The sequence below is a fragment of the Mustela erminea genome, chromosome 7, assembly GCF_009829155.1.
Source record: "Mustela erminea isolate mMusErm1 chromosome 7, mMusErm1.Pri, whole genome shotgun sequence".
Taxonomy (NCBI): Eukaryota; Metazoa; Chordata; class Mammalia; order Carnivora; family Mustelidae; genus Mustela; species Mustela erminea.
This window is the reverse complement of record NC_045620.1, coordinates 105,562,945-105,589,265: the sequence shown is the minus strand read 5'-3', so window position 1 is coordinate 105,589,265 and position 26,321 is coordinate 105,562,945. Positions and strand designations below refer to the sequence as shown.

The 26,321-nt window shown below is 51.2% G+C and overlaps 1 protein-coding gene and 1 long non-coding RNA gene across 2 annotated transcripts; both read right to left on the bottom strand.

Moving 5' to 3' along the window:
• Positions 1-695: 695 nt before the first annotated feature.
• Positions 696-25,240, bottom strand: LOC116595927. Its single transcript, XR_004287921.1, has 2 exons — positions 25,072-25,240; positions 696-1,062 (listed from the first exon to the last, which is right to left on the bottom strand). It is a non-coding gene; the product is annotated as an uncharacterized LOC116595927 (long non-coding RNA).
• On the bottom strand, positions 14,038-14,459 carry LOC116595921 (NADH dehydrogenase [ubiquinone] 1 alpha subcomplex subunit 1-like). Its single transcript, XM_032352777.1, has one exon. The coding sequence runs from the start codon at positions 14,322-14,324 to the stop codon at positions 14,082-14,084; it is 243 nt and encodes an 80-aa protein (XP_032208668.1). The 5' UTR covers positions 14,325-14,459; the 3' UTR covers positions 14,038-14,081.
• Positions 25,241-26,321: the final 1,081 nt, after the last annotated feature.

Sequence of the window (26,321 nt, the reverse complement as noted above, 5' to 3'; positions counted from 1 at the left end):
CAGTGTCTCAGCTCAAAGGTAATCAAGGAAGAGGAATTCCCTCTTATTCAAGAAAAGGTCTGCCTTTTTGTTCTGTTCGTGTCTTCAACTGATTGGACGAGGCCCACCCACTTAGGAAGAAACATGCAGTCTAGCCACTTAAGTGTGGCTAGCCACTTAAATGTTAAACTTAAATGTTATTCAGTCTAGCCACCTAAATGTTAAACTCATCTGAAAATGCCCCTGCAGAAACACCCCACGCAGAATAATGTTTGCCCAAATATCAGGGCCCTCCATAGCCCAGTCCAGCTGACAAAGTTTAACCATCGAAGACCTCCAGCTGATCAGATCCCCTCTTCTGAGGAATTTGCCAATGGGAGAGACAGCTGGCTTATGTCTTGCAAGACTTGGCACCCAATGGATAGGCTCTTTCCCAGTTTCTTCCCCGTCTCTTCCACCCTTGTGTCTTGTAAGACACCATACCTTCCTATCCCCATAAAATGACCATCTGCACACCCCTTTCCTGAAATGAGCCTGGGCTGAGTTTCCCTACCTGCGCCACCGCCCGTGAACATCACCTCATCTCAGACCCCACCCTCCCCCATGGGGTCTTCAGGGACTCCTCCCCAATGTTGGTACCACTGGGCAGGGTTGGTCCCCTCAAACTGGGCTGACAGAGTCTCCCACCCTCCGTGTTGTTACAACAGTTCCGAAACTGCGGACTGGGTGTTTATTCGTGTGTATATTTGTGTCCTGCCGTGAGGTGGCACCTCTCAGGGACTCCTTCAAGGCAGGTTTGAAAGATTTTCACAACCAGTCCGCAGGCTGGTGTTTCCAAAGGTGCCAGTCTAGCCGATGTATGCTTCTGGTAACAACCTGAGTTCCAGAGGCTTCTTCTTCCATCCTCGCCCCAGGACAGGTCATATAATGAAAACACCAGAAAGGAATGATGTCAAGTGAAGTTCTGGCCAGGAAGTGGGTCTGGAGGTGCTTCACTCTCCTTCCAGAGGAGAGATGAGCAGGGTGGGCTGGGCAGCCGGCACCGTGTCCACGCGGCGGCCTTTCTGCTGGGCACGTGGAGACCTGGGGAGCGATTCCATCACTGAAGCCTCAGAGATGACCTCATGTAACCTTCTTATGGGCCGGGTGGGGACCCCGGGAACGGCGTCTGCTCTGCGAGTCACACAGGTAAGCAGTGGGGAACCGGGCTTCACGCACAGTCAGAGACACATTCCACGTGAACTAAAGATCCACATGTAAAAATGAAACTTTCCAACTGTAACAGAAATATCTTTAAGACCTCATAGTGAGAAAGGAGGGAGGTATCAAGCAAGGTACAAGAAGCATCACCCTAGGAACAAAAGACTGGTCCCTTTGACACCTTATCTCTGATCCCCTGCTCCAGCCATGCAGGCCTCATCAGCGCCTTTGTGCCCGCTGTTTCCCACCCCACCCCACCCCCACCTACCAACACACTCTTCTCCCTTCCCCAGTGGCCGATGCTACTCCCCCTTAAACACCACCTCCTGGTGTTTACCTGGAGAACCCTCCCCTGAGCCAGGCCCCTGTGCTCTTAACCACTGTATATAATTGAATTCCTATATATTTGCTTAATCCTTGTTGCTGGAACATACTGCATGCTCCAGAAGGGCAAGGAATGGGCTATTTTATGCGTGACTGTACCTTTTACTTCAACACAGGGCCTGGCACATAATCCGTGCTGCATAGAACAGTGTTGACTGAATGCTGAATGGACCCTGAGATGCTTTGTGCACAGCCCCAAACTGGCTGTGTGACCTCAGGTCACTGACTAATCCTCTCTCAGCCTCCTAAAACCTGAGCAAGCATAAAGGCCTTCCAGCTGTGACCTACTCCCCCAACTGCTCAAAGAGAAACAGCCCCGCTGCGTGCCAGGCGTGGTGCCAGGCTCCAGGGATGCTGTCCCGTGCGGCCTGGGGTCAGGTGGCATCTGGCATGAGTCTAGATGCATGTGATTCTCTTGGTGTCCAACCTCCCTGGGGGTGGCCCTGCTGGCTGTGGGGGTCACCGCGGGGAGGAGCTCCAGAGCGCGGGGAACTGCGCCAGAGTGCCAAGGCTGGGGTAGTGGAAGAGCGGCAGCTGGGGCCCAGTGTGAGGGTGGAAGTCACAGGGCAGACAGCCCTCCCCACGGCCGACAGACGGGACAGCGACAGCCCGGTCGGCCCGAGCACCCGCGTGTTGTCGGGATGTTTTCCCCGCGTGGATTCAGTCTGTCTGCTTGGAGACTGTTCGAGGCATGTGAACATTTCCCCTTCTTTCAAACTTTGCAGAAAATCAGGACCAAACCAGGACATCTCTGACTCTTGCTTGTGGGGAAGCGCACCTGTGCCCAGCAGGGACCACGTTTCAGCCGGGCACCACGCCACATGCAGCCGGCTTGGTGGCCGCCGCGAGTCCTGCCAGCACCTTCCTGGGAACCCTCTCCTTTCTCGCCAACAGGCTCTCTCCATAGTCTTTCATTTATAGGGGGATAGTTTCCTTTTTAACCAAGATTCTAACATTTATCTGGCTTGTCTTAGGAGCTCAATGAACTTCTTAAAGGAAATCACCAAAAGGAAAGGATGTTTGGTGGAAGAGGCAGTGTCGTGAAAGGTGGGGCTGTGTGGCTTCTGTCCTGAGGACCCTTGCTGGCAAGCTGGGCAACCCGGGGAAGACCGGCAGCCCTCTCTGGTCTGTTCTCCCTCTGCAAAACGCAAGGCTCAGGCTTACAGGCCCCTGACTCTCACCTGCTCTGGTTTGGGGCCTCAGAGGGGGCTCTTTGCAGGAGACAGGGGTGCTGGGTAGAGAGCGGGGTAGGGCTTCTTCAGAGGGGGCAGTTCTCTGAGAGGTCACAGGAGTCACTGAGTGAGGGGCTGGACTCGGGTCCTGGGCCACAGACTACCTGGTTCCGGGGATCAAGGGAGACACTGGCCAATTCTGGCTATTCTTCAAAGTAGCCTAATACTATTTTCCAGAGTTAAGTACTCCCTGAAGCAAAGGAAGGAAGGTAGAAGGAAGGAGAAAGGAGCTAGCAAGTACTGAAAACCAGGAAAGTGCCACACGTCCTGCTAGTGGCTTACCCCCGTTATCTCATTTAAGCCCCATCCACCCCACAGAGAAGAAATTACCATTCTAGCCAACGCAGGAGGAAACTGAGGCTCAGACAAACTACAGAACTTGCCTCAGAGCACACGGCTCGGGAGTGCGCGGGATCGGAAGAGCGTCCAGCCCCGCCTGCAGCATTCACACTGTGCTGCCTTGTACAGAGGAAGGACGGATGGCTTAGGAGAGCATCTTTGACCAGAAAGCCCGTGCCCTGTCCTGACTGGGGTGAGATCCTCACTTCAGATCCGCGGACACACAGGACAGGCTACGCTAGTTAGACTGTCTCCAAATGTTTGCCTAAATGTGCACTCGCTGCTGCCAGCAAACATTCATTACACGCCTCCCGACGGCCCCCACACTCATTTTGGTTCAATACGTCTGCCTTGTCGACAAACACTTCAAAGGGAAGGCATGTGTCTGGCCAGTAGAATCAATAGCAGCTCCTGAGTCCAAAGGGCCACGAAGGGCATACCGTTGGCACCGGTCCTGTGGCCAGCTGTGTGAACCTGGAGATGGCAGGTTGGATATGCCATCCCCGAGACCTTTCCTGGCCAACTGATGTTTGCAGAGGAAACTCCGCAGACAGTCAAGGTGAACTCACCAGGTTATTAGGTGGGGGAAAGTCAAGGCTAGGGAGGGACCTGGGCAGGTCATGGGGGGAGAGTGAAGCCCAGCTATCGGACTGGGGAGTGGGGGGGGAATCACTGGGGATGGAACTGGGTAGGCGAGCTCAGCTCCTCGCCACTCAGCCACCTGTGGGCTACGGGGTCACACGGGTCCTGGATCAGAAAACACCAGCACCTTCCTGAACAGATGCACCTGCACGGGGGAGACCTGAGCAGGAGGGGGTGGGTGTAATCGTAGAGGCAGAGCTCTCTGGGACACGTTCTGGTTTATCGGGTCTATGTTGTTCAGAACAGGTGGCAAGTAGAAGGCAGCCGAGTGTCCGCGACGTTGCGTCCGGCAGTGGTCCCGGGTTTCAGAAACCACGGCAGGATGCAGCCTGGGTGGTGGTGGAGGGGGGCAGGGAGGAGGTGGCAGGGGCAGATCTCAGTGCTCCCCAGATGTGCCCTGGACCTGGCTCAGCCAGGCAAAATGGCCAGGGAGGGGCAGCCAGGGCTGGAGTGCGTCTTAAAAGTGTCGGTTATTGTGGAAGAAACCACACACCTTATGAAATGCACCACACACTCAGGAGAGTGCAGAAAATGTATCAGCGCGGCTTAAGGGATAATCATAGAACCCTTGGAGGTCCACAGCCAAGGTTAAAAGCAGAAACAGCATCTTATAGAAGAGTCCTAGGGTTCCGCCACAAATGGTGTCTTCCTCCTTCCCCTCCACCAGAGGTAAAGACCCCCTTGATATTCATGTTAGCCACTCTCTTACCTTTTTTTTTTTTTTTTTTTTTTTTACAAGTTTACTCCTTCTATGTGATCCCTAAAACTATTGCTCAGTTTTGAGGAAGTGAGAAGCAAACATGAACATAGCTAGGCAGAGGAAAAGCAACAAGGCCCTGAAACAGGCCCCAGGAAGATCAAAGGCATAGAGGCTATCCTCGGCTCCCCTGATCACGACCCAGTGCCCTGGTGTCCCGAAACTGCGCCAAAAGGCAGCCCCTTCTATCAGAACGTCGACGCCAGCAGAGAAACCCAGGTGATGCGATCCAAGGGGGAGCAGTGTTCTGAGAAACCCACCACTTCCTTGCCATCCAGCCACTCTACCCTTCTCACGTCCCGGGGACGACGAGGCTCTGGGCAGAGGGGATTCCCACGGCAGACACAGCCCGGGAGACTTTGGGATGGGGGAATGGGATGATGGAGCATATGGACCCAGCAGGCGGGACTGGAAAGTGCAAGGGGTTAGCTGAGGCCTGTAAGGAGTGAACTCTGGTCATAGGGCAGCACTGGCGGGAAGAGCTGTGTTGCAGGATGGCAGGATGAAGCCGCCAACGTAAGGCCCTCAAGGGTGAGGGCTGGAGACATCCAAGTGCAAAGACTTCTATGTCAGGGTTCAATCTGGAGTCCTTTGACTAATTCTTCCTATAATATTTGCGGAATACCTTCTGTGAGCCAGGCATCCCCACTCCCCCACGCACACATGGCTTTTGAAGAGTTTGTATGGGGCCTGGGTCAAGGGGCTGCAGTTTGTGTCTGGGTTGGAGGCCCCAGGAATATGGGAGACCAGCCGTACATGGAACCCAGTGGTAACAGGGGCTTGGAGCTATAGACGCTGACAGCAATCTGGAGTCCTCGCCTCCGGAGTCATTCCCTACCACCCGGGCTGCTCTCGCCCTGTCACCCCACCATCCACCGGTCTAGGTTGTGTGCGTCTCTCTGGGCTGGTTGCCCTCCTGGGTCATCGTTAGTGACTCAAGTGCAGGGATCCAGCTCAGGGGTCTTGGCCCCACCCCGTGCGTGCTATAATTTTTCATCACAGCCGATGGGTTAGAAAGAGCTCTCTGAAGGGACAGGCCCAGATGTCATGAGGCAGCTTTGCTTCAAATGGAACGTTAGTTTAGAATCAATCTCCTCCGCTCTTTAGAGGAAGGGGGACGTCCGAGGAGCAAGAAGGTAGACAGCCAATGGATGACATGTTTCTCACGGGAGAAAAGAATCAGCAGAGTGGGGGTTCTTCCGGCGGTGCAGCCCGTGAATTCCCTCAATGTGTCATTATGCAAATATTATGCAAATATTAATTAAAGAAGGATGAAAATGAACATGTAATGAGCACCTACTGCATGCGTTATATCTTCAACTCCTCCTTGGGATTTAAAAAAAAAAAGGATCACCAAGTCCCGCTGAGCTTCTAGCCCTGGCAAGTTCTCAGGTAGTAATGAACTTGGGGAAGGGGAAGAAATGTTTTGGGCAGCAGAAGATTCACCTCTGGCTTGGGTCTGGTTCCCTTCCTGTCTGGGGGGAAGGGCAGGGCCACCGGGGGCTGCTGTCACTGTCTCCGTGCGTGTTGCCTTCCATGGGATGATGAGGAGTGAACAGTGTTCTCCCCGTCCTCACCAGGGTGGCCTTTTTTTTTGTTTTTGTTTTTGTTTTTTTATTCTTTTTTTTTTTTTGAAACTGAATCAGGGCATGACGTTTAAATGGAGGAAAACCCCTCAGCAGGGGCAGAAAATGAAATTCACTCAGCTTGCCCAAGCTCCGAAGAAACAAACAAAAGCCCCCCTACGGAACAAGAAACGAACAATAAATAAATGTCACATGCCCTGCGAAACATCAGCGGCCTCTGCTTTTTCTTGAGACTGTGAGTCCAAACCGTGTTAAGATGCAGAAATCCTCACATCTACCCTCCAACAACAGATTTTTACCAATCAGCAATGGCAATTAACCTTGAGAGGAATAAATGTTGAACAGCCCTCGGTAAGCCTTAAATGCTCTCAAAACAAGCTTACGAGGTTGGAAAGATGCTCCTTGAATTGACAGGAGGAAATGACAAGAGTAAAGAGGAGGAGGCTTCTGCAGACGGCGTTTTCTGCAGGGACCCCAACACCACCTCCGAGATGCGGGAACCCCTCTCAGGAATAACCCTAGATAGCGTATTATCTTAAAAACTCCAACACTTTGTGAAATTATTTAAATTAATTATTTGGCACGCAAGGATTACACCTCCAATTCCTTCTTCAAATTCTGATTTTGGACTTTGGGCTCAAAACAACAACAACAACAACAACAACAACAAAACCTCACCGAAAACCCAGATGGAGGCATTTGTAATAGTTGGGGTTCAGCCGCGAAGGGAGTTAGCATTTCCTGGGGGGGGGGGGAGGGGGAAAAATAGATAAAAACTTGCACTAGAAAGTGAAATTGGATTTTGAAAAATCAATGAAGTAACCAGGCTATTAAAATGGAAAATAAGTCTGATGTCATTCTGAAAAATAAAAGGGTTGAGTCACCTGCGGAGCCACTTAATTAAGCACAGGAAGTAACAAGAGAGCTTGAGTGATTTTCCCCTGGTTAATGTCAGTATTTCAAAATGAGTGAGGCGTTAGGCCAAGAGCCTTCCTTCTAATCAGAGAGTTAAATCGGTTCTTTTGCCCTCAGGACATCTTGATACATTGGAAGTTGATGAAGAGCAAAAAGGAATGTATTAAAAATTACCCCAACTGCACCCAAACAGGCAGAAAAAGAGCTTTCTGCTTGCGGTCCCTGGGGCAGTGTGTGCTGGCGGTCATCGGGCTGGCCCCAGGACCCTCTGGAGTACCGAGGGATGTGGGGTGGGCTGGGGAAGAAGTGACTTGGGATATGCAGCAGCTCTGGACAAGAACTTCCATTCTTCATCTGCACCGGTGCAGGGGGGTCACTGTATGGGGCCTGGTCAGACCTCCCCTCCCACCTCTGCGAAGCAGATCCCAAGGCACTGTCAGCCCCAACCAGCTATTAAGTCTGGGGTGCATTCCCCAGCATAGCAGCATTGTTGCCAGTGTCCCCGTCGCACCCCAAGGAAGCCTGAGGATCATCCCGAAGTGCTCATGGAGGCTCTGGGTCTGGGTTCTTTGAGTCACCTGTGGAGGAGCTCCTTAAGGTCGCTGCCAGATCCCAGACTACCGCAGACTCCGAGGAGAACCAGGGTCTGTCCTGAGACCTAGTGTTCAATGCATTACCCTCCACTTTCTCCCTCTGCCGCTGTCAACGCCAGCTTCCTTTTCTTTCAATGGTTTTGGTGTTTTGTTTTGTTTTAAGATTTTATTTATTCATTTGAGAGAGAGAGAGACAAAGAGACAGAGCAGGAGCCGGGGGAGAGGCAGAGGGAAAAGCAGACTCCCTGCTGAGCAGGGAGCCCAATGTGGGACTTCATCCCAGGACCCGGAGATCACAACCTGAACCGAACCGAAAGCAGATGCTTAACCATGTAAGCTGCCCAAGCCCCCAAAGGCTGGCTTTCTTTAGCATAGTTCACGCTTAGGTCTTTTGATGTTGGTTGGTGGTTTTATCTTCGTTGTTATCATTCTTTAACTGTGCTAATAGGGCAAAAATGTGGACACCTTAATCCTCAAATCGGACCTGGTTTGGGTAGAGTGGAGACGAGGCTTGTCTAGACGAGCTGAGCACCAAAACAGAGCCTGGCTGCCGGCTAAGTGCACAGACGAAGGGGTCCTGGACACACAGAGAGGGCCTCTTACCACGAGCGTGGAGTCTCTTTCTCCTGATCAGTAAGGCAGTCTGTGCTGAATATACGGAGCTTAATTAGTAGTTAAAACCAAAAATTGGTCACAGCCAGGCAGCTGCGGGTTTTCGGGAGCACCCTTCCCTGGAGGACAGCTACACACTTTCCCCATGTTCGAACGGATGACGCTCCATTCGTAACATCAACCAGTATCAGAAGTGATTTCCCCGCTCAGCGTGTTTCCTTGACGCCGCATCTTGAAATCAACAAAGTCGTGCTGGGTTTTCACTTTTAACTTTCTCAATATCTTTCCTGGAGGCTGCTCAGCAAAACACTGCAGATGCATATTGGGCGTTCACCATTTTCAATCGTTTAGCTGAGAACCAGGTACCATAATCCTGATCCTTTTTAGAAGAACGTGCTGAAGGCAATAGCTGCCACTCTCATCTACCTAATCCCAACAGAGCACTGGGTTGCAATGCTGGGAGCTTTGGGAATAATAGAATATTGTGGGGGGCGCCTGGGTGGCTCAGTGGGTTAAGCCTCTGCCTTCAGCTCAGGTCATGATCAGGTCCTGGGATCGAGCCCCACATCGCGCTCTCTGCTCAGCGGGGAGCCTGCTTCCCCCTCTCTCTCTGCCTACTTGCGATCTCTCTCTCTCTCTCTCTGTGTCAAATAAATAAATAAATAATCTTTAAAAAAATAGGATATTATGGGGAAGCGTGGAATCCGACAGTTAAGTATATCCCCAGTAATACTGATTATTCTCCTTTGAAAAATCTTTCCTAATTAAAGAGACCACCAAGATCAGGGGTGGGGAGCTGAAGGGAGGTGGTAGCATTATACATAAGTGAAATAGAGCATGGGCTGGGGCTCCAGCATTACAGAGTCATTGCCCTGTGCTGTTCATCATCCCTTTCTGAGCCTCAGTTTGCTCACCTGTTAAATGGGATCAGTAACTGAGCCTTCCTTGTAAGGTTGTGGTGAGACTCCTAGAACAGTCCTGAGAAGAGTTCAGCCTGGTTCCCAGGATAGGTTACGTGCATTTATTTATTTATTTACTTACTTACTTACTTACTTATTTGGTGAGCTCTAGGCCCAACGGGGGGCTCAAAACTCATGACCTCAAGATTGAGAGTTGTATGCTCCACTGACTGAGCCAGCCATGTGCCCCAACGTAACTCTTACTAGTAGCTACGCATATCAGCTAATTTTGTTCTAATTCAGTTCTTGTTTCAGACACCAGGTTGAGAAGGCGAGAGGAAATTCGGACTGAACTTGAACAGATGTTGGTCTACGCCAATCTGGCCTGAGATCCTGTAGAACATCACTCAGAATTACCCACATCACTCAGAATTACCCTCATCTTTGCGTGACTTCAGTGATCAGGGGAAAGGACCACATCTGTGCAGGAGAGAAAACATGAATCCAGGACAGGCTGCAGAGCACAGAGAGATGTTCTCTGCCAACTGCCCAGAGCGCCTCTGCAGAGGACAAGCTCAGAGGGTCGCACTCCCGACTCAGGGGCCGGAGAGGGGCAGCGTCACAGGCCTTCAGCCCAGGGTTCCCTGCCTGTCTACACCCAAGGGGCGGGCAGCACCCTTCCCTGGAGGACAGCTACACACTTTCCCCGTGTTCGAACGGATGACGCTCCATTCGTAACATCAGCCAGTATCAGAAGTGATTTCCCCGCACAGCGTGGAGGGCAGGGGATGATGCGGGGCGGGGGGGGCGGGGGGGGGAGGGGTGCTGTTGTGATTTGTAATAAATCTATTTTCCTCCCTCACCCTATTCCTGGCACAGAGCTCCTTCATCCGTGGAATTTCCCCTGATAAGAGTGATAAAGGTGTCTTTGTTATGTTAATGAGGCGACTGCTGGAAAGCTTTTAGGTAACCTAAGTGAGGGGGCTGGTTGCCAGGAGAACCAACCAGGTGATTAGAGAGTCTGTACTCAGCCCCTCCAGGGAGGAGAGGGAGGCTGGGTTTGAATCAATTGCCAATGGCCAACGATTTAATCAATCATGCCTGTGTAATAAAACCTTCATAAAATCCCAAGAGGACTGGGATCAGAGAGCTTCCCAGGTGCTGGAAAGGGGCTGGTTGGTGCCCCTGGAGACAGAAGGGACGCTCCCAGCTCTGTCACCACACCGGGCCCTAAGCATCTCTTCCACCTGGCTGTTCCTGAGTTTTATCCTTTTATAATAAGCCGGTCACCTAGTAGGTAAAATGCTTCTCTGAGTTCGGGGAACCACTCTAGCAAATGAATCAAGCCCAAGGAGGGGTCCTAGGAACCTCTGAATTACAGCGAGCTGGAAGAACAGGGAACAACCTGGCCTTTGGATTGGTGTCTGAAGCGTGTGTGTGTGTGTGTGTGTGTGTGTGTGTGTGTGTGTGTGTAAGGGAGACTTTTGTGGGACACCCTGGTGTGGCCTGAGAAATGCTTGATGTTGAGGAGGAAACCACTCCCCAGTACACTAGAGCTGGATCCAGGAACCTAAAAAAGCAGGTCTGCAGTGGGAGGGCTGGCATCCAGCGAGGGGTACCCCGGCCTGTAAGAAACTCTCTCCTGGAGTGCTTGGGTGGCTCAGTGGGTTAAAGTCTCTGCCTTCAGCTCAGGTCATGATCCCAGGGTCCTGGGATCGAGCCCCACATCGGGCTCTCTGCTCCACATGGAGCCTGCTTCCTCCTCTCTCTCTGCCTACTTGTGATCTCTGTCTGTCAAATAAATAAAATCTTTAAAAAGAAAAAGAAAAAACTCTCTCCTCACCTCTAGTCCATGGGCACCAACTTTTCTGCTCCTGTGAAAGCCCTGGGAAAGCCACCTCCTCCCCAAGGAAATGTGTCAAGGTGCGAACTAACCTTCAACTCTAGTTACCTCTGCCAAGTTCACAGGGGTGACACCTGCTGTCCCGCAGTCAACGTTCAAATGTCACTTTGAAGTGGTTGTCAGTCATTACAGAAGCAGATAGGAAAAGGCAGAGATGAGTGCTCAGGCCCCTGCCCGGCGCCCCTGCCCTGCCCTGGGATGTCAATACCCAGCTTCAATTCCAAATGCCCAGGAAGGTCTCTCTCCACCGTAAGCTCATCGCCCTTCCACCCTCACCCGGCCCCATTCGTCTCCTCCTTGCTGGTTCCATCTGACCCGGAGCAGCTGGGGCTCAGCCCCTGACTCGTGGGGCTCACCGGCTTCAGGCCCCACCTTGGGGAAGATGAGTGCTCTCAGCCACTTTCTCATCTGCTAAATGGAACATGTCTCCGGGTTGGCATGTTTCTGCTGGTGACAGGCCCGGCACGGCGTCAGCGGGTTTCTTTTCCCTCTCCAGATTGCCAGCCTGGCCCCACTCCTCCTCTAGAACTCTTCCCTGTGTGACTGACCTCAGCCGCTGCTGCTGAGGCCTGACCCTGGCCTGCTTCCCGCACCCCACCCGCCCCGGCTCTCCTGTGTCCCTCTTTGCCAGCTGGGCCCTGACCGCCCCCCTCCCTACCTCTTAGCCTCCTGCCCTGCCTTTGACCTGGGACCAGTGCAAATGCTGCAGATTGCTGAGATCAGGAACATGTAGTCCTAGTCCCACATCCCAGGAGGGTCTTTTCTATGTCCCCCAACTGCAGGGGGACAGGGGATGACCTCACCGGACTTCATAGTCTCCTCCAAAGGAGTCCTTTTGTGCGTTTGCCCTGGGGGCACATCTCCCAATACTCCTCCTGACGGCCCAGAGCTGCTTTCTGTTGGAGGGTCTGCGGCAGCAGCCCGAAGCCCATGGCAGCCAAGAGCTTGAGCGTAAGGCAGCGGGGTTGTCTCTGTGTGGGGGGGGTGGGGTTGGGAGGATGGGGGGGTGGAAAGCAGAGGGAGCTTGGGCTCTGTGGCCAAAGTTAAAAGTCCACTAATTTTCTGTCAGGCACTAGTCACTCCAGATGCACAAACACACCCCTATGGTTCCTGGAGGAACTGTTTACAAAGCCTCATATGGGTCCTGACCCTTGAGTCTCAGTGCGGTGGGGTCTGGATGTTCGTTCAGGAGGGGCAAGCATTCCGTCGCTGTGTTGGGCTTTAGGCTGGGCCTCGTCTGTCCCTGCACCTGTTGGTTCCCAGTGCCCTTCCGGGGATGGCTTCTCCCCAGGCATCTGGTATGGGTGACAGAATGAGCTTATAGTCCACCCTCCACCAGGGAAGTCTGGGAGGCAAAGCCTTTCTCTCCTTGCCCTGGGCCATTCATGGAAAGGTCTGTGACCTAACCCTGGCTGGAAGGCCCTCCCCCCCAGGGGTGGCACCTGCAGCAAGTAAAGCAGGAAGGGGGTCTGTGGGACAGATGGACTCGTCTGCGTAGCCAGGTTTGTACTTTCTGCTTCCTCAGGCCCCCGGAGCAGTCCTGACCCCCCGCATCCCCCAATTCCCAGAGCCCCTCATCGCCACGCACTGCATTCTTTCATTAGAGCTAGCTGGAGTGTCTCGCCATGAAGAAGTCCCGTCACCGCCTAGCTTGCAAGGAGCTACCCGAAAACTCCATGGGGTCCCTGACAGTGGCCTGGGTATTCATGCCCATGGAAAGAGAAATGAGGAGTTCTGGCCTGCAAGTGTGCCAACGGTGCACTCCTGGAGTGAGAAGGCATTGCTAGCATCTGTGACTGAGGTCTCTTTGGGAGAGCCTGTGTGTGTGTGAGTGTGTGTGTGTAAGAGAGAGTTTCTTACTAGTCAATTAATGGAATATGGTTTCTTTCGTTATTGTTACTCCCCTAAAAGAGTGAATATTTTGTGCCTGAGAGACATCAGATGCTCGGAAGCCCACCGGTGGTCAGCAGCTCTGGGTTGGCCGGAAGGCTGCATGGCCGTTCCAGTTTGCCTCAGGAACATCTCCAGCAGCCACACTGTTGTGACCCCAGGACGGGTCCCTGTGGAGCCCAAGGCCCACCCTCGGTCTCGTCATGGGGATCGCATGGGCACCTCTGTGGCCCAGGCGAGGGCCCTCCACTCTGGAATTCTGTCCCCCACGCTGGGGAGGAATGTGGCTCGGGGACTATCGATGGCCTGCAGGGGCCAGTGGCTCATCCCACCATGTTCCTGAACCTGTGGTGAGACTGTCACCCACACATTTCTCCCCATCGTCATTTTAAAGAAAGTGTGCAGCTCGGTGGCTTTTCGCACCTTCACGACATGGTGCAACCATTGCCCTATCTATTTCCAAAGCTGCTTTGTCACCTCAAACGGAAACTCTGTGCCCTTTAAGCTTAGCTCCCTGTTCCTCCCCTGCCCCATCCCCAGTGACCACCATTCTGCTTTCTGTCTCTCTGAACTTGCCTAAGCCAGGCACCTCAGCTGAGTGGAAGCTACCATATCTGTCCTCTTGTGTTTGCTTCAGTCAGCAAAGCGCTCTCGAGGTCCCTTCATGTTGTAGCGTGTGTCAGCACGTCAGACCCCTTGTAAGACTCAATAATCCTCCAGCGGGTGTAGACGCCATACTTTGCGTCTCCAGACATCTGTTGATGGACATCTTGGTTGCACCCACCTTTCAGCTATGATTAAGAATGCTGCGATGAACATTAGTGTGCAAGTATCTGTTTGAGCCTCTGTTTTCAATTCTTTTGGATTTATACCTAGGACTGGAATTTGCTGAGTCGTACGGTAACTGGATGCTTAGCGTTTTGACAGATCACCGAACTGTTTTCCACAGCGGCTGCCCCACTCGGCCTTCCAATCGGCGGCCCTCAGGTTCGAATGTCCCTGCCTCCTCTCCAACACTTGGGGATGAAGTTGTATGTCACTGTGGTTCTTATTTGGTTTGGTTTGGATTTTACTTTCTTCTTTGGTTTTACCATGCGGTACATGAATACAGTACGTACCCTTCTAGAGGGGGTAGATGGGCATAACCGAATTATTTTTCATCAAGTGGGAAAATGCTTCCTTGATCGATGTTCTCCAAACCCCTTGACACATGGTAACGATTAACTCCAGAGACCCGCCTATCTCTTTCCATCAAGCTCCGCTGACATGAATAATGGGCCAACCTTTTTTCCTTGCCCCCATTAGTGAACCTGTGAATGTGTTCAGAGGCTTTACCGGGGATGAACAAGCACAGGGCCATGACGTTGATCCCGGGCAGAATCTGGAACCACATTGGGCCAGGCTGTGGTTGCCAAGGCCAAACCCGACATCACTGAGGTTTTGATTTGCATTTCCCTAACCAATGAGGGTGAACATCTTTTCGTGGGCTTATTGGCCCTTTGTGTATCTTCTTTGGAGAAAGGTCTATTTGGACCCTTTGTACATTTTTGAACAGTTTTGTTTTTCTGTTGCTGATTTGTAGGAGAGGTTTACATATTCTGGCTATTAAACCTTTATCACATGTAAGATTTATAAATGTTTTCTCCTATTCTATTGGTTGTCTTTTTACGTTCTCAATAATGTCCTTTGGGGCACCTGGCTGGCTCAGTCGGTGGAGCATGTGGCTCTTGATATAGGTTGAGTTTGAACCCCACGTTGGGTGTAGAAACCGATTAAACATAAAATCATAAGGGGTGCCTGGGTGGCTCAGTCACTAAGCATCTTCCTTCGGCTCAGGTCATGATCCCAAGGTCCTGGGATTGAGCCACACCTCGGGCTCCCTGCTCAGGAGGGAGCCTGCTTCTCCCTTTCCCACTCCCCCGCTTGTGTTCCCTCTCTTGCCATCTCTCTCTCTCTGTCAAATAAATAAATAAAATCTTAAACAAATAAAATAAAATCTTAAAAAAATAATGTCCTTTGATGCACAAAAGTTTTAAATTTTGATGAAGTCCGATCTAACTACATTTCTCTTCTGTTTTTATGCCTTTTTGTCAAATCCAATAATCTGTTGCCAAGTAGGACATCATGAGGGTTTACTTCTGTATTTTCTCTTAAGAATTTTATGGTTTTAGCTTTTATATTAAAGTCATTGATCCATTTGGAGTTAATTTTTGCATGTGGTATAAGGTAGAGGTCCAACTTCAGTCCTTTGCCTGTAGAAATCTACTTGTCCCTGCACCATTTATGGAGATCGTGTTTTCCCCCCTGCATGGGCTTGGCATTCTTGTCAAAAATCAATTGACCATAGATGTGTGGGTTTATTTCTGAAATCTCAGTTCTGTTCTACGGACCTACGTTTCTGTTATTATTGCCAGTACCACACTGCTTGGATTTCACTGGCTTTGTAGTAAGTTTTGAAATCAAGAAGCACAAGTTCTTGGACTTTGCTTTTCTATTTATTTACTTAAAGTATAAGTGATACACAGTATCCTTTTGGTTTCAGGTATATTCATAGTGATTTGCTATTTTTACACATTACAAAAGGACTCCCCTAACGTGTCTAGTTACCACCTGTCAAGGTTTTTGTGATATTATTGGCTATACTTCCTATGTTGTACCTTACACCCGTGGGACTTTGTAACTGGAAGTATGTGCCTCTGAGTTCCCCTCACCAATTTCACTCATCCTCCAACCCTTCCCCTCTCTGGAATCCACCAGTTTGTTTCCAGCATCTATGAGTCTATTTCTCATAGATGTTTCTATTTCTCATAGTTTGTTTCATTTGTATATTTGTTTGGTTTCTCAGATTCCACATAGAAGTGAAATCACCCAATATATGCCTTCTTTCTCTGTCTGATTAATTTCACGTAGCGCAATAACCTGTAGGCTCATCCACTATAAATGGCAATTTTTCATTCTTTTTTATGGCAGAATAGTATTCCATTGTATATGCCACACCTTCTTTATCTTCTTTATCCATTCATCTATCGATGGACACTTGGGCTGCTTCCATACGTTGACTGTAAATAATGCGACTTTGTTTTTCTTTTTCAAGGTTGTTTTGGATATATGGGGCCCCTTGAGATCCCATATGAATCTGAGAATAGGTTTCTTCATTTCTACCAAAAAAAAAAGGACTGTTGAAATTTTGATAGGAACTGTACTGAGTCTGTAGATGGTTTTAGATAGCATTGCCATTTTGACAACATTAAGTCTTCCTACCCAGGAACACAGCATGCCTTTACATTTATTTCGGGCTTCTTTAATTCCTTTCAGCAATCTCTAAACCTTTCCTGAACCTATTTGTGTCTGTGACTTACATAACCTCTCAAGATAATGAGGGCCATATGTTTCCCTTACCCACTACATAAATTAGTGTTAAAGCCAATAGAACACCCCGTCTCTCTCAGTTTTTGCAGGCATTCTTAATCTCGGTATTTTCAGTTTTGGTAGGCAAATCCCAGTGTGTGTTCTTGATGGCTTTCATGAGGTCCTTGATATTGTATACACATATGCCCTCTCAGGCACCATCTTCACAGATTAGAAACGTTCACTCTTTCAGTTGTCCCCTCATGCACAGTCTTACTGGTTTCCCTTCATTCTGTCATGCTTCCGATCCAATAAGCAAACTTACATTCAACCAATTTATGTTCTGCTCAACCTGCTTTAACATTTGGGTGGGGGAGACCCAAATGTTCATTGTACTGAGTAAGAGACCCATATGTTGACCCTATCTCCAGGTGCCATGCATGGCAAGAGGTACTGGGAACACACGGCCTTGACCTCATAGAATGAGGCAAGAGAATTGATGAAGGTGAGAGAATTTCCAGCTGGTGGTTTAGGGGAGACCCCATAGAGGAGGAACTATTTAAATAGAGGGATTAGGGGCGCCTGGGTGGCTCAGTGGGTTAAAGCCTCTGCCTTAGGCTCGGGTCATGATCGCAGGGTCCTGGGATCGAGCCCTGCATCAGGGTCTCTGCTCAGCAGGGAGCCTGCTTCCTCATCTCTCTCTGCCGACCTCTCTGCCTACTTGTGATTTCTGTCTGTCAAATGAATAAATAAAATCTTTTAAAATCTTTTAAAAAAATAACTAAAGAGAGGGATCAGAGTATGGGGTGCTCAGACTCACAATTAATTGAACGTCAACCGAAGCAGAGTTGGATTTTTGTGAATGCGTTTCAGGAGGAATCTGAAACTTCTGAGAAATGAATGATTTTAGATGTATTAGGGTATGTGCATTTTATGGGGGGAAATCCATGGCTCTCATTAGAATCTCAAAAAAAGTAGGTCAGGCTCAAGAGAGATCCCGCCTAATGAGGGGACTGATCAGAGAGCTCATTCCTACTTGTTGCTAGGAAGCTCCATGTGGATGCAGAGAATTATTATTATGTACATTAGCTGAGGCTAATGCATCCAGAGGCTCTGAACCTAGATTCTAGGTGCCTTCGTTGTCCTAACACTGTGTATTTTTTTATGTTTTTATTTTAGCACATTTCTCCAGGAACGGTCAGTCATCTGATTCTTAGAGGTCATGACCGCAGTAACCAAGCGGGGCGGGTGGGGGGAGCCTAGAAGGCAAGTTCTCTTAGTGAGGGGACACAAGGCAGAGGTAGAGATGGTGCAAAGGAGGGAGGCCCAGACGGGACAGAGCAAAAGGCTTTAGCTATCAGAGAAGAGTGCGGAGGCCCTGGGCTGCTGAAGGGCCAGGTGAAGAAACCCTGAAATTGAGGGAAAGACAGCTTAAAGAAAATAATTCAACCTGGGGAGCTTCAGAGTCGACTTTCAAAGCTCAGTGCAAGAGCACCTGCGTGGCTCCATTGGGTTAAGTGTCTGCCCAGGGTCCTGGGATCAAGCCCTCTGTTGGGTTGCCTGCTCAGCGGGGAGTCTGCTTCTCTCTCTCCTTCTGTCCCTCCCCTCAGCTCGTGCTTCTCCCCTTCTCTCTCTCTTTCTCTTAAAAAAAAATCTTAACCCGGCCTGATTTCCTGGCCTTGGCAAGATGTCAACATCGCCCATCACCTGTCCTGAGCCCCTCTCTTTCCCTCCAGACCAGGTACTCTGCACAGCTGCCAGGGAGTCTGCTGGGCCTGGTACCTAACAGACGTCTGGGCTCCCTACACTTCCCCAAAGGCCAACCCCCTCATTCCTGGAAGGTGACTCTCAGGAAGACTGGGCTGACGGTGGCCTCTGGGTGTATTCAAAAGATAAGCCGCCCCAACTGTGCTTCCTCCCCTCTCTGTGGTCGAGATGACACACGGACCGCTCCCTATGACTCGGATCGCCCTGACATTGCAGACGCACCAGAGCTCAGAGCGCTGGTCATTCCTGCTTTACCGCGGGCGTCGTAGAACAGGCTCTCCAGTCCCTCACCCTGTGGACTGTTTGTGTCCCAAGCGGGGAGCCTGACTGTTGGCTGAGCAGGATCATGGGAAGGGCCTGAGAGCGGGCACAGCATAGTTGGGTTCTTGGCCGATACTTCCCCTTTTGCACAGTCTCCAGTGACCCTGGGGCCGGTGGCGGGAGGAACTCCAGTGGACAGGAAAGGACACAAGCATGTGCGTGGAGGCGGGTCATCTGTGGGCTGCTGAGCCCCCCAGCCAGCACCTGAGCCCCGGCCAAGGATGGCAGAACACACGGCTGCTTCTGCCTTGTCCGGACAAACCGTGACCTCTGCCAGCCCAAAGAAACGATTTCCATTTTGGCGAACTTGTTTGGAGAGGCCGATAACTCACACCTGACCAGCAGCATGTCACAGAATCATGAAATACACACATCATTAGGTTTTTCTCAGGACAAACTGCCCTTTTGTCTTTTTTCCTGTTCTTCCACGATGGCATCTGCTGGCTGCTGAGTCACACGGCAGGTGACGAGCAGCCCACCCCACGTGCGTGCATTCTGTGGCCCTTTGCAGCCTGTGGTTCCCCCATGAGTCAGGAGAATTGGGACACCACTGAGCAGATGTTAACGGAGGTGACACAACGGTCACAGGGTGTGTGCCAAGGATGAGTTTTGAATCTTTGAAGAGGAGAACTACATTCAAGTTTGTTTTTTGAATACGCTGAGTCATGGCTGCTTCAAGGACGAGGCTTAGCTATACACACCCATAGCAAACCCAAACCCTGGGGCGTTTTGTCTGGTGCAAATTCGGAACTTTCTAGAAAACATTATTTCGAGACAGTTTTTTTTCCCTGCAACACTTGCAATCATCTGGAAAACTTTTTAAAAATGAAAATGTAGAAAAATTAACTTCGTGCGCCTGCTAATGTAACAGGCAAGTGGTTCATGTATTTAAAATTTTAAATCAACTTTCAAATGTGTAATTTTTTAGAAACTCGGTGCAGAAGGAGGAGGGTACAGGAGAATGGGGAAGAGCCAGGGTAAGCGATTTTTATAACGCACTGAAAATGTGATCAAGGCATCTATTCTTTCAGTATCTACAATGATGTTGACGTAGCAATGAGGTTAGTTGGGTGGTTGATTTTGGACAGAGTGTCTTTCTGAAATCTCAAAGGAGCTAAATTAGGCATCTTTTGAGCCACACTGAATCGTCTCGGGTCCTGGGTGGCTGGCTGGGGGGGAGTGAGGCTCTGTGGAGGCTATTGGAGGGATGTGGGACACTCTCCCCTGGTGCAGGGGGCCGACTGGCCGCTCTAGAGATGTGAGTGTGGGGAACAAGGTGGGCTCACTTCAAGTTGTGCAGACTGAGCGCCCTCCACCCCCGCACCTATCCGATGCCCACGCAGGAGGCCCCACTCAGGGACCAAGACCCTCAGAATCCCGGGGGAGCCCTGGGGGGGGGCACCCTTAAGCTTCACTAGCAGCTGGAGAAGTTGCTGCGGAGAGAAGCCAGTCAGACCTTTCTCTCCTCAGACCTCCCGGCCAGGTGGAAGCCTCACCGTGGGGTCCTTACTGCAGCCTTCAGGTTGGGACCCTGAGATCCGGTTCCCCCGCTCTGATTCGTGGGACAGACAGATGCTTAACTCACCCTTTGATCTGCTGATACCTCTCTCCTCCCTGCAAACTTGTCTGCCTTTACTCTGTGTGGGGCGGCTTTGTTTAGGAAACAGGGCAGGTCCCTGGGCCCTTCACAAATGCCCTTAGGGAGTACTTGGCCACAACACTCTTACCTTCCCTCACTGCCAGCATGGCAACTTGGAACATCCTTAGACCATCGATATCATGGAAGCCAGCTCCTGAGGCTTGCCACTTGGCCAACTTCCTATGGGGTTCCTGGTGGTCAGTTTTTACTTTATGAGGCCGTAAGCCAGACAGCAGAGAAGGCAGAACTTCTAATCATGGCCTTGGCCTTGCCTCTTGGCCTGACCCTTGTCTCATTCACCTCTGTCCTGTTCCCTATCCTCAAAGATTTCTGTTTCTTTTTGCCTCCCGCCTCCCCCCTCATTCCCTCCCTTCCCCGCTCCCCCTCTCTTTCTCTTCCCTTCAAGCACCACTCTTTCAGCCTTGACCCAGAACATAAAGAGACCGAGAAGTCCGGGGAGCAAGCCGCCATCTTCTTGGCTCCCCCTTCACTGTTGTCCCTCAGGATAGACACCACACCTCTCACTGAGGCAGGATGGAACAGACAGTGAAGTGACAAAGTGACGTGGTCTATAATTTTTGTCACAGCCCGGCCTCCGCTTCAGATCCCCAGGGCCTTCTTCCCGGCTCCCCCCTCCCCCTACATTCTGAGCAACATCCTGTGATCAACCTTCCAACGTGGGACCAGCATGGCAGCCCAGCCCCCCTCCCACGTGCATGACTGGAATTTCCAAGACCCTCCAGACTAGGTGGCCTCCCTCCCAACACAAGGATGTTCCCCTGGAGCGTTCTGTCACATAAATTCTTCCAAGAATTTGTTGCCAGGAAAAAAATTCCCTGAAGAATATTTTCTTTTATTAGACAATGAGAGCTGCATACCACACTTTTCCGTGTTTTTTTTTTTTTCCCCTTCCCTTACCAGGAAGTCAGAGCTACACCAATGGTGATTCCAAAGGCAATGATCGGCCCTTTTTCTGTCCCCTTCCTCCTGCCACTTGTCTAGTCTATTCTGGGTGTAATTCCCTGTGTAGTCATCCATGAATGGAGTGTAGACCCTGGTTGGTGTGCAGGAAGGCTGTCCAGGCGGCCCTGTGGTCTTGACCCACTGCCCTTACCCCGCCCCCCCTCACTGGATCCTGGAGGTGTCCCCAAGAGTCATGCCCACCACAGAGTGCCCTCTATGTATTGGGTTTGGGGTCCTGTACTCCCCAGGCTCCAGCTTTGGCGTCACAGTGCCATCCAGAACAATCCCTGGCCCCTTCCTATCATGAAATAGGACCTTCCCAAAGAGAGAGAAGGCCTTTCAACTGGATGTTAATGCAGGGAGGCCAGCCGAGGCTTCTGGCCAGGGGACCAGGTTCCAACCCCAACCCCTGCCCCAACCTGCCGTGGTCAGTCTCCATTTCGTCCATTTCGCATCCCATCAGGGGCAGCCCAAGGGACAAAGTAAGGAAGAGGGAATTTTGGTCTCACAGGTGGAGAAAAGGGATTTTGGCAGCCAGAGTGGCTGGCAAATGTCAAACCACGTCAGCGAGCACCAGGACCCCGGGAGGAGGTCTTTGGGCAGGCCGAGGAGGAGTTTACAGCACACGTGGACAGAGTCCCCTCCCTGGGCCCCCGGGGTCCAAAGGCATTTCTGCCACTTCCTTCTGTCTTCCCAGGCTTCTGAACAGAACAATAAGTAAGACGAAAAGTTGCAGTCAGCAGGGAATTATTTCTTTGAGTTTGGCAGCTGAGCCTTTCGCAGAGCCCCACTAGGGACCAAGGGCTCTTTTGTCCTTGGGGAGAAAAGCTGTTTCCTGAAAGCTTCGATTATTTTATTCAGCAGGACTTTGGACAGTTACGGTGGAAGTTTCACCTTAAATGAGAACCCATGTCCTGATGTTAAATCCACTCTGTCTTTCCTTTCATGGTGCCCCAAGGGAAACAGAGATGGAAAAATCATTTTAAAGTCTGTGTAAGTATGGCATTAGGGCCACTAACATAGCCAGAAAAGGGCTTCAGATGAAGGGCAAAGTTGACAACCTGTGCCTGTGGTCTCCAGTAGCCCCATCAGACATAGGAGGGGACGGATCCCAAGGCATTCCAGGCCTCCAGACAGCTGTCCATCTCATTGGTTTGCTGGGTGGGCGTGTGAGTTGAGTCAAGTCCGCTTTTATTTCCAGACTGGGCCTCTCACCTGCTCAAGGCATTGAAGGCGTTGTTGCCTGTAGGCCAGAGTCTCTGCCACAGCACCTGACAAAGGGTCCCTTGCCAGCTACGCAGAAAGACAGGCTCAGTGTCAGGTCACCAAATGGGCTCGCATCTGAGATGGCCTAATAAAAAAAACCCAGGTGTTGACGTTTGTGTGCACACGTTAGCTGAGCCCTGGCTCTCTCTGCCTGGGAGCCCATGGGGTACTCCACGCCCTGCCACGCCCCCACCACTGCCTACCCCTGGCTCGCGTCACGGGGGGACAGATTTGAAAGATGCAAGAGGAACCGAGCGTGAGTCCCCTGTATGCCATCACCGAAGACAGAACTGTAAGCGTGGGGGACGGGCTGAGAACTGGCTTGTGCCCCTTTTTGACTTGTCTGCCTCTCCAGGGACACTCCTGCCCCAAACTGAGACCAGAGTTTGGGATAAGGTTTGCCCCTTCTGGGACAGCTTCTGCCCATGTTCCTTTCGTCCTTACCCCTGAAATGCTTTGAGATCCTTGCCGAGGCCAGGATCTCCCTTGCTCTGGCCCTTTGCTCATGCTGGCACTCTCTGTCCTCCACCTTGGCCTATGTATTAGTCATGGTTCTCCAGAGAAACAAAAAGAAAAGGACATGTATAAGAGGACATTTATTAGAGGACTCGGCACAAGGCCCAATCTGAGTTGTAAAGACCAAGAACCAGGAGCGATGTTTGTGGTAGGGAAAGACAGATGCCAGCTCAAGCAGAGAGAGAATTAATTCACCCCTCCTCTGCCTTTTTGTCCTATCTGGGTACCCATCATGGTGGGGACAGGGGTGATGCCTGTGCCCCCTCGGGACGGCCATCCCTTCTACCCAATCTACCAATTCAACACTGACATCTTCCAGAAACACCCTAACAGACACACCCAGAGGTGTCACCAGCCACTGGGGCATCCCTTAGCCTAATCAAGTTGACACACAAAATGAACAAACCACCACGGTCGATCTACTTCTTTCCCATCCAGTCTGGGGCAAGTCCCCCCAAGACTGGCTTGGGGGCCTCTCCAGTGCTCCCACAGCCCCTGTCCTCCCTCTGGTCCACTCGCTGCATTACGGTGCTCCTCCTGTGGGTCTTCCTTGGGCGGAGACAGGGTCAGTCTGAGCCACGGATGTACGCTGGCGGCCCCTACAGAGTCCGGCAATAGTGGACACCTCAGGAATACACATCCCATGATCACACCCCGGGTTCACTGAATCGGAGGCTCTGGCTGGACAGAATCAGGAGTTCAGTTCCGAGCAGCTGGCAAGGGCCAGCACCACGTGGGACATGGGTTCCCTGACACCATGGACCTGGTCAGTCCTAATACTTGGGACACATTTCTGGCAGGAGGGGAGACGGTATGATTTAGTGGAGCTGCTCAGTTCTAGGTCAGCTGTAAACAGGTAGATAGAAGGTGATGGATCTCATTTTTCCAGGGTGGAGTTGTCTAGGTCAGAATATTCAGGTGGCCCCCATTCTGCCGTCCCCATGCGGCAAAAACACCTGGGCAGCCCTCGCTCCACCACCGACACAAAAGCAGGGCCTCCAGGCACCCCCAATTCTGCATTCTTTCCAGACCTCCAGGATTCGGCTCACACTGGTTCCCTAGCACCCAGGGCATTCCCGGACCCAAGGGAGCAGGGCAACAGTTGTTGGTCGAGTGAGTGAAAGAAGAAAAGCATGGGTTCCTGGACAAAGAAATCTTGTCTTGGAAAACTGGCTAGGTAGCCGCAGCTGTGTCTCTGGAGACCTTTGCCTACAGATTAGAAAACAAAACAAAATAAAACAAAAAAACCCAAAACTCTCCTTCAATAGATAAAAAGGGATTTCCCACATCTAGTTCCCTGTCCCATGTGAGGACATAGAAGGACCTTCACTTAGATGGACATCAGGATGAGAAACGTCCATATGACAGAGCACCCAGCACCTGGCAGTAATGACCCACAGATGACGGCAGAGATGCCGCTGAACCACACGGAGAGAAGAAAGCAGACAGCGCAACGCCTCCATTTACACGCATGCATAAAGCCCAGTAAACAGTAGCTTGGGGGTGGAATTAAGCCACCTCTTCTTTAAGAAAATCTGAAGCCACCACAGTAAAATGTTACCATTTACTGAGTATTAAATGTTGTCCCTATAAGGCGTGCTTGTTATGTTACTCTGCGGAGATTTGGGGGGAAAAAAAACCGATGTTCTCAATTTCTCAGAAATAATTTAGGAACTAAGTGGTTAGTCTACTTAGCACCTGCTGTGGAACCTAGCAGCGTTATTTCATTAAGATGGTGTAGAAATGGTACTTGGGAACAAGGATCTTCTTTGAATAAATTCTCCCAGTTTCCCGACTCCCTAGTTAGCCTCCTTCGGCCCAGTGCGAGTCCTTATGGGAATGTTTCCGTGCTTCCTGTCACCCTCCCTCTGTCTTCCTTGGGGGCTTCCTCAGACACCTACTCCCCCCAACCCCCCGCCCCACGTCCAGATCATCAAGCGAATCTTTGACTTATGCTAGTAAGTGAGCTGTCTAGGCACCAGAACCCCGTGGGTCTTAAACTTCAAGCTGCCCTGACCTCCACAGGAGCTTGTGAAAGCAGATTCCCAGGCCCTACCCGTGGAGTTTCAGACTCAGTAGGTCTGGGATGGAACTCAAGAATTTGCATTTCTAACAGGCTCCCCGGCGATGCTGACACGGCCAGCCCAGGGGCCGCGCTCTGAGAAGCACTGTACCAGAGAATGCTGGAACCATCATCATGTCTCTGCCTTACTTGGAGCCCCACGCACTAATGGGAGGGAGCGGCGCATCTCCCGTGAGCTCAGCCACTCCCTCTGTGGTGCCCTCCACCCGCCCCCAAATGTCATCATGGCAACCATACCTGGCACCCATTTTTGTCTCCATCCCTCTCAGCATAGAAGAGCTTTAATCATGTTTATTTCCATTTGGTCTGGACCAAGCCAGCTTTGGGCTGGAAGAGAACGTTGAAAATTAAATAAACATTCTTGTGCGAAGAATGAAGAGTAGAACAGGAAGGAAGATGAAGATGCCTAAGAAGCGATAGGAAAGGAAGGAAGAAAAGCCACAAGGATGAATACGTAAGGAGAAAGTTGGTGTTTCCCATTCCTACTGAGGCGAGGGGACTCGGGAGTGGGCTGATGTCCCGCTTCTGCGCCAGCGGAGAAAGAACAGCGGGGCCCATGTTTCCCGTCTGTATGCCCATAACCATCTCTAACAACAGAAAGATCATCAGCCTCAGAGGGGATAATTTATGACTGGCAGGAATTCTCCCTTTTGAAAACTCCTGAGTACAGTTTTGTGGTCACCATCTCTTGAGAGGAATTCAGATGTCCTCAGGGCCTGTCTCCGGAGGATGCCCATGGACGTAGGATGAGAAAGTGAGTAGGCATTTCCCTGTCGGGGGTTTGGGGCTTGAACATGGCCATCCTCAAGTCAAGAAAAGATTCTGTGGCTCACAGGACACACGAATGGGCGTGGGGGAGTTGGAGGTGGTGAGCCTCGGACCTTCACAGATGTCAGAGCTAAGAGGGGAGGGAGGAGCCGTGCACGCCAGGATCCCCACCCCCCGACCCCCCAAGGGGCTGGGAATCACCTGGGTCTGCCTCCCACACATGCTCATGTCTGGCTCCATGTCTGGAGTCTAGCAGACCGAAATTACCCCAGCTGGTTGTAAAGGGCAGGCTTTAGCCTCACTGACCTAGAGTCAAGCTCAGACCACCATGGTCCTTCTGCAGGAGAGGAAACCGAGCTTCGAAGAAGCCCACTGACCTGTGTAAGGCCACATAAGAAGTGAATTAGCAGAAGATGGAGGGGACTTCCCATCGCTGGATGACTGTTCTCAAGGGGGGAGAAAGTAAGTCTTCTCGCTTCTGAGGTAAGAACCAGTCACCTTTTCTGTCCCCATCAGTTTTCATAGTCATCTATGGAATCAACCTCAGGGTCAGATGGGAACGGGAGCCAGCCCTCTGGCCTGGGTTTCCCAGTGGGGCCCTGTCCACATGCCACGGAAATGAGCCTGGAAGGTTCTTATGCTGCCAGCCTCCTGGGATGCCCGATGGCTTCGGGCTACTATTGAGTCCTCCGTGAGGACATGCACTGTGACACGGCGCA

Coding starts and splice junctions, on each gene's coding strand:
- LOC116595921 (XM_032352777.1), bottom strand. CDS start 14,324: ATGTGGTTCCAGATTCTGCCCGGGATCAACGTCATGGCCCTGTGCTTG.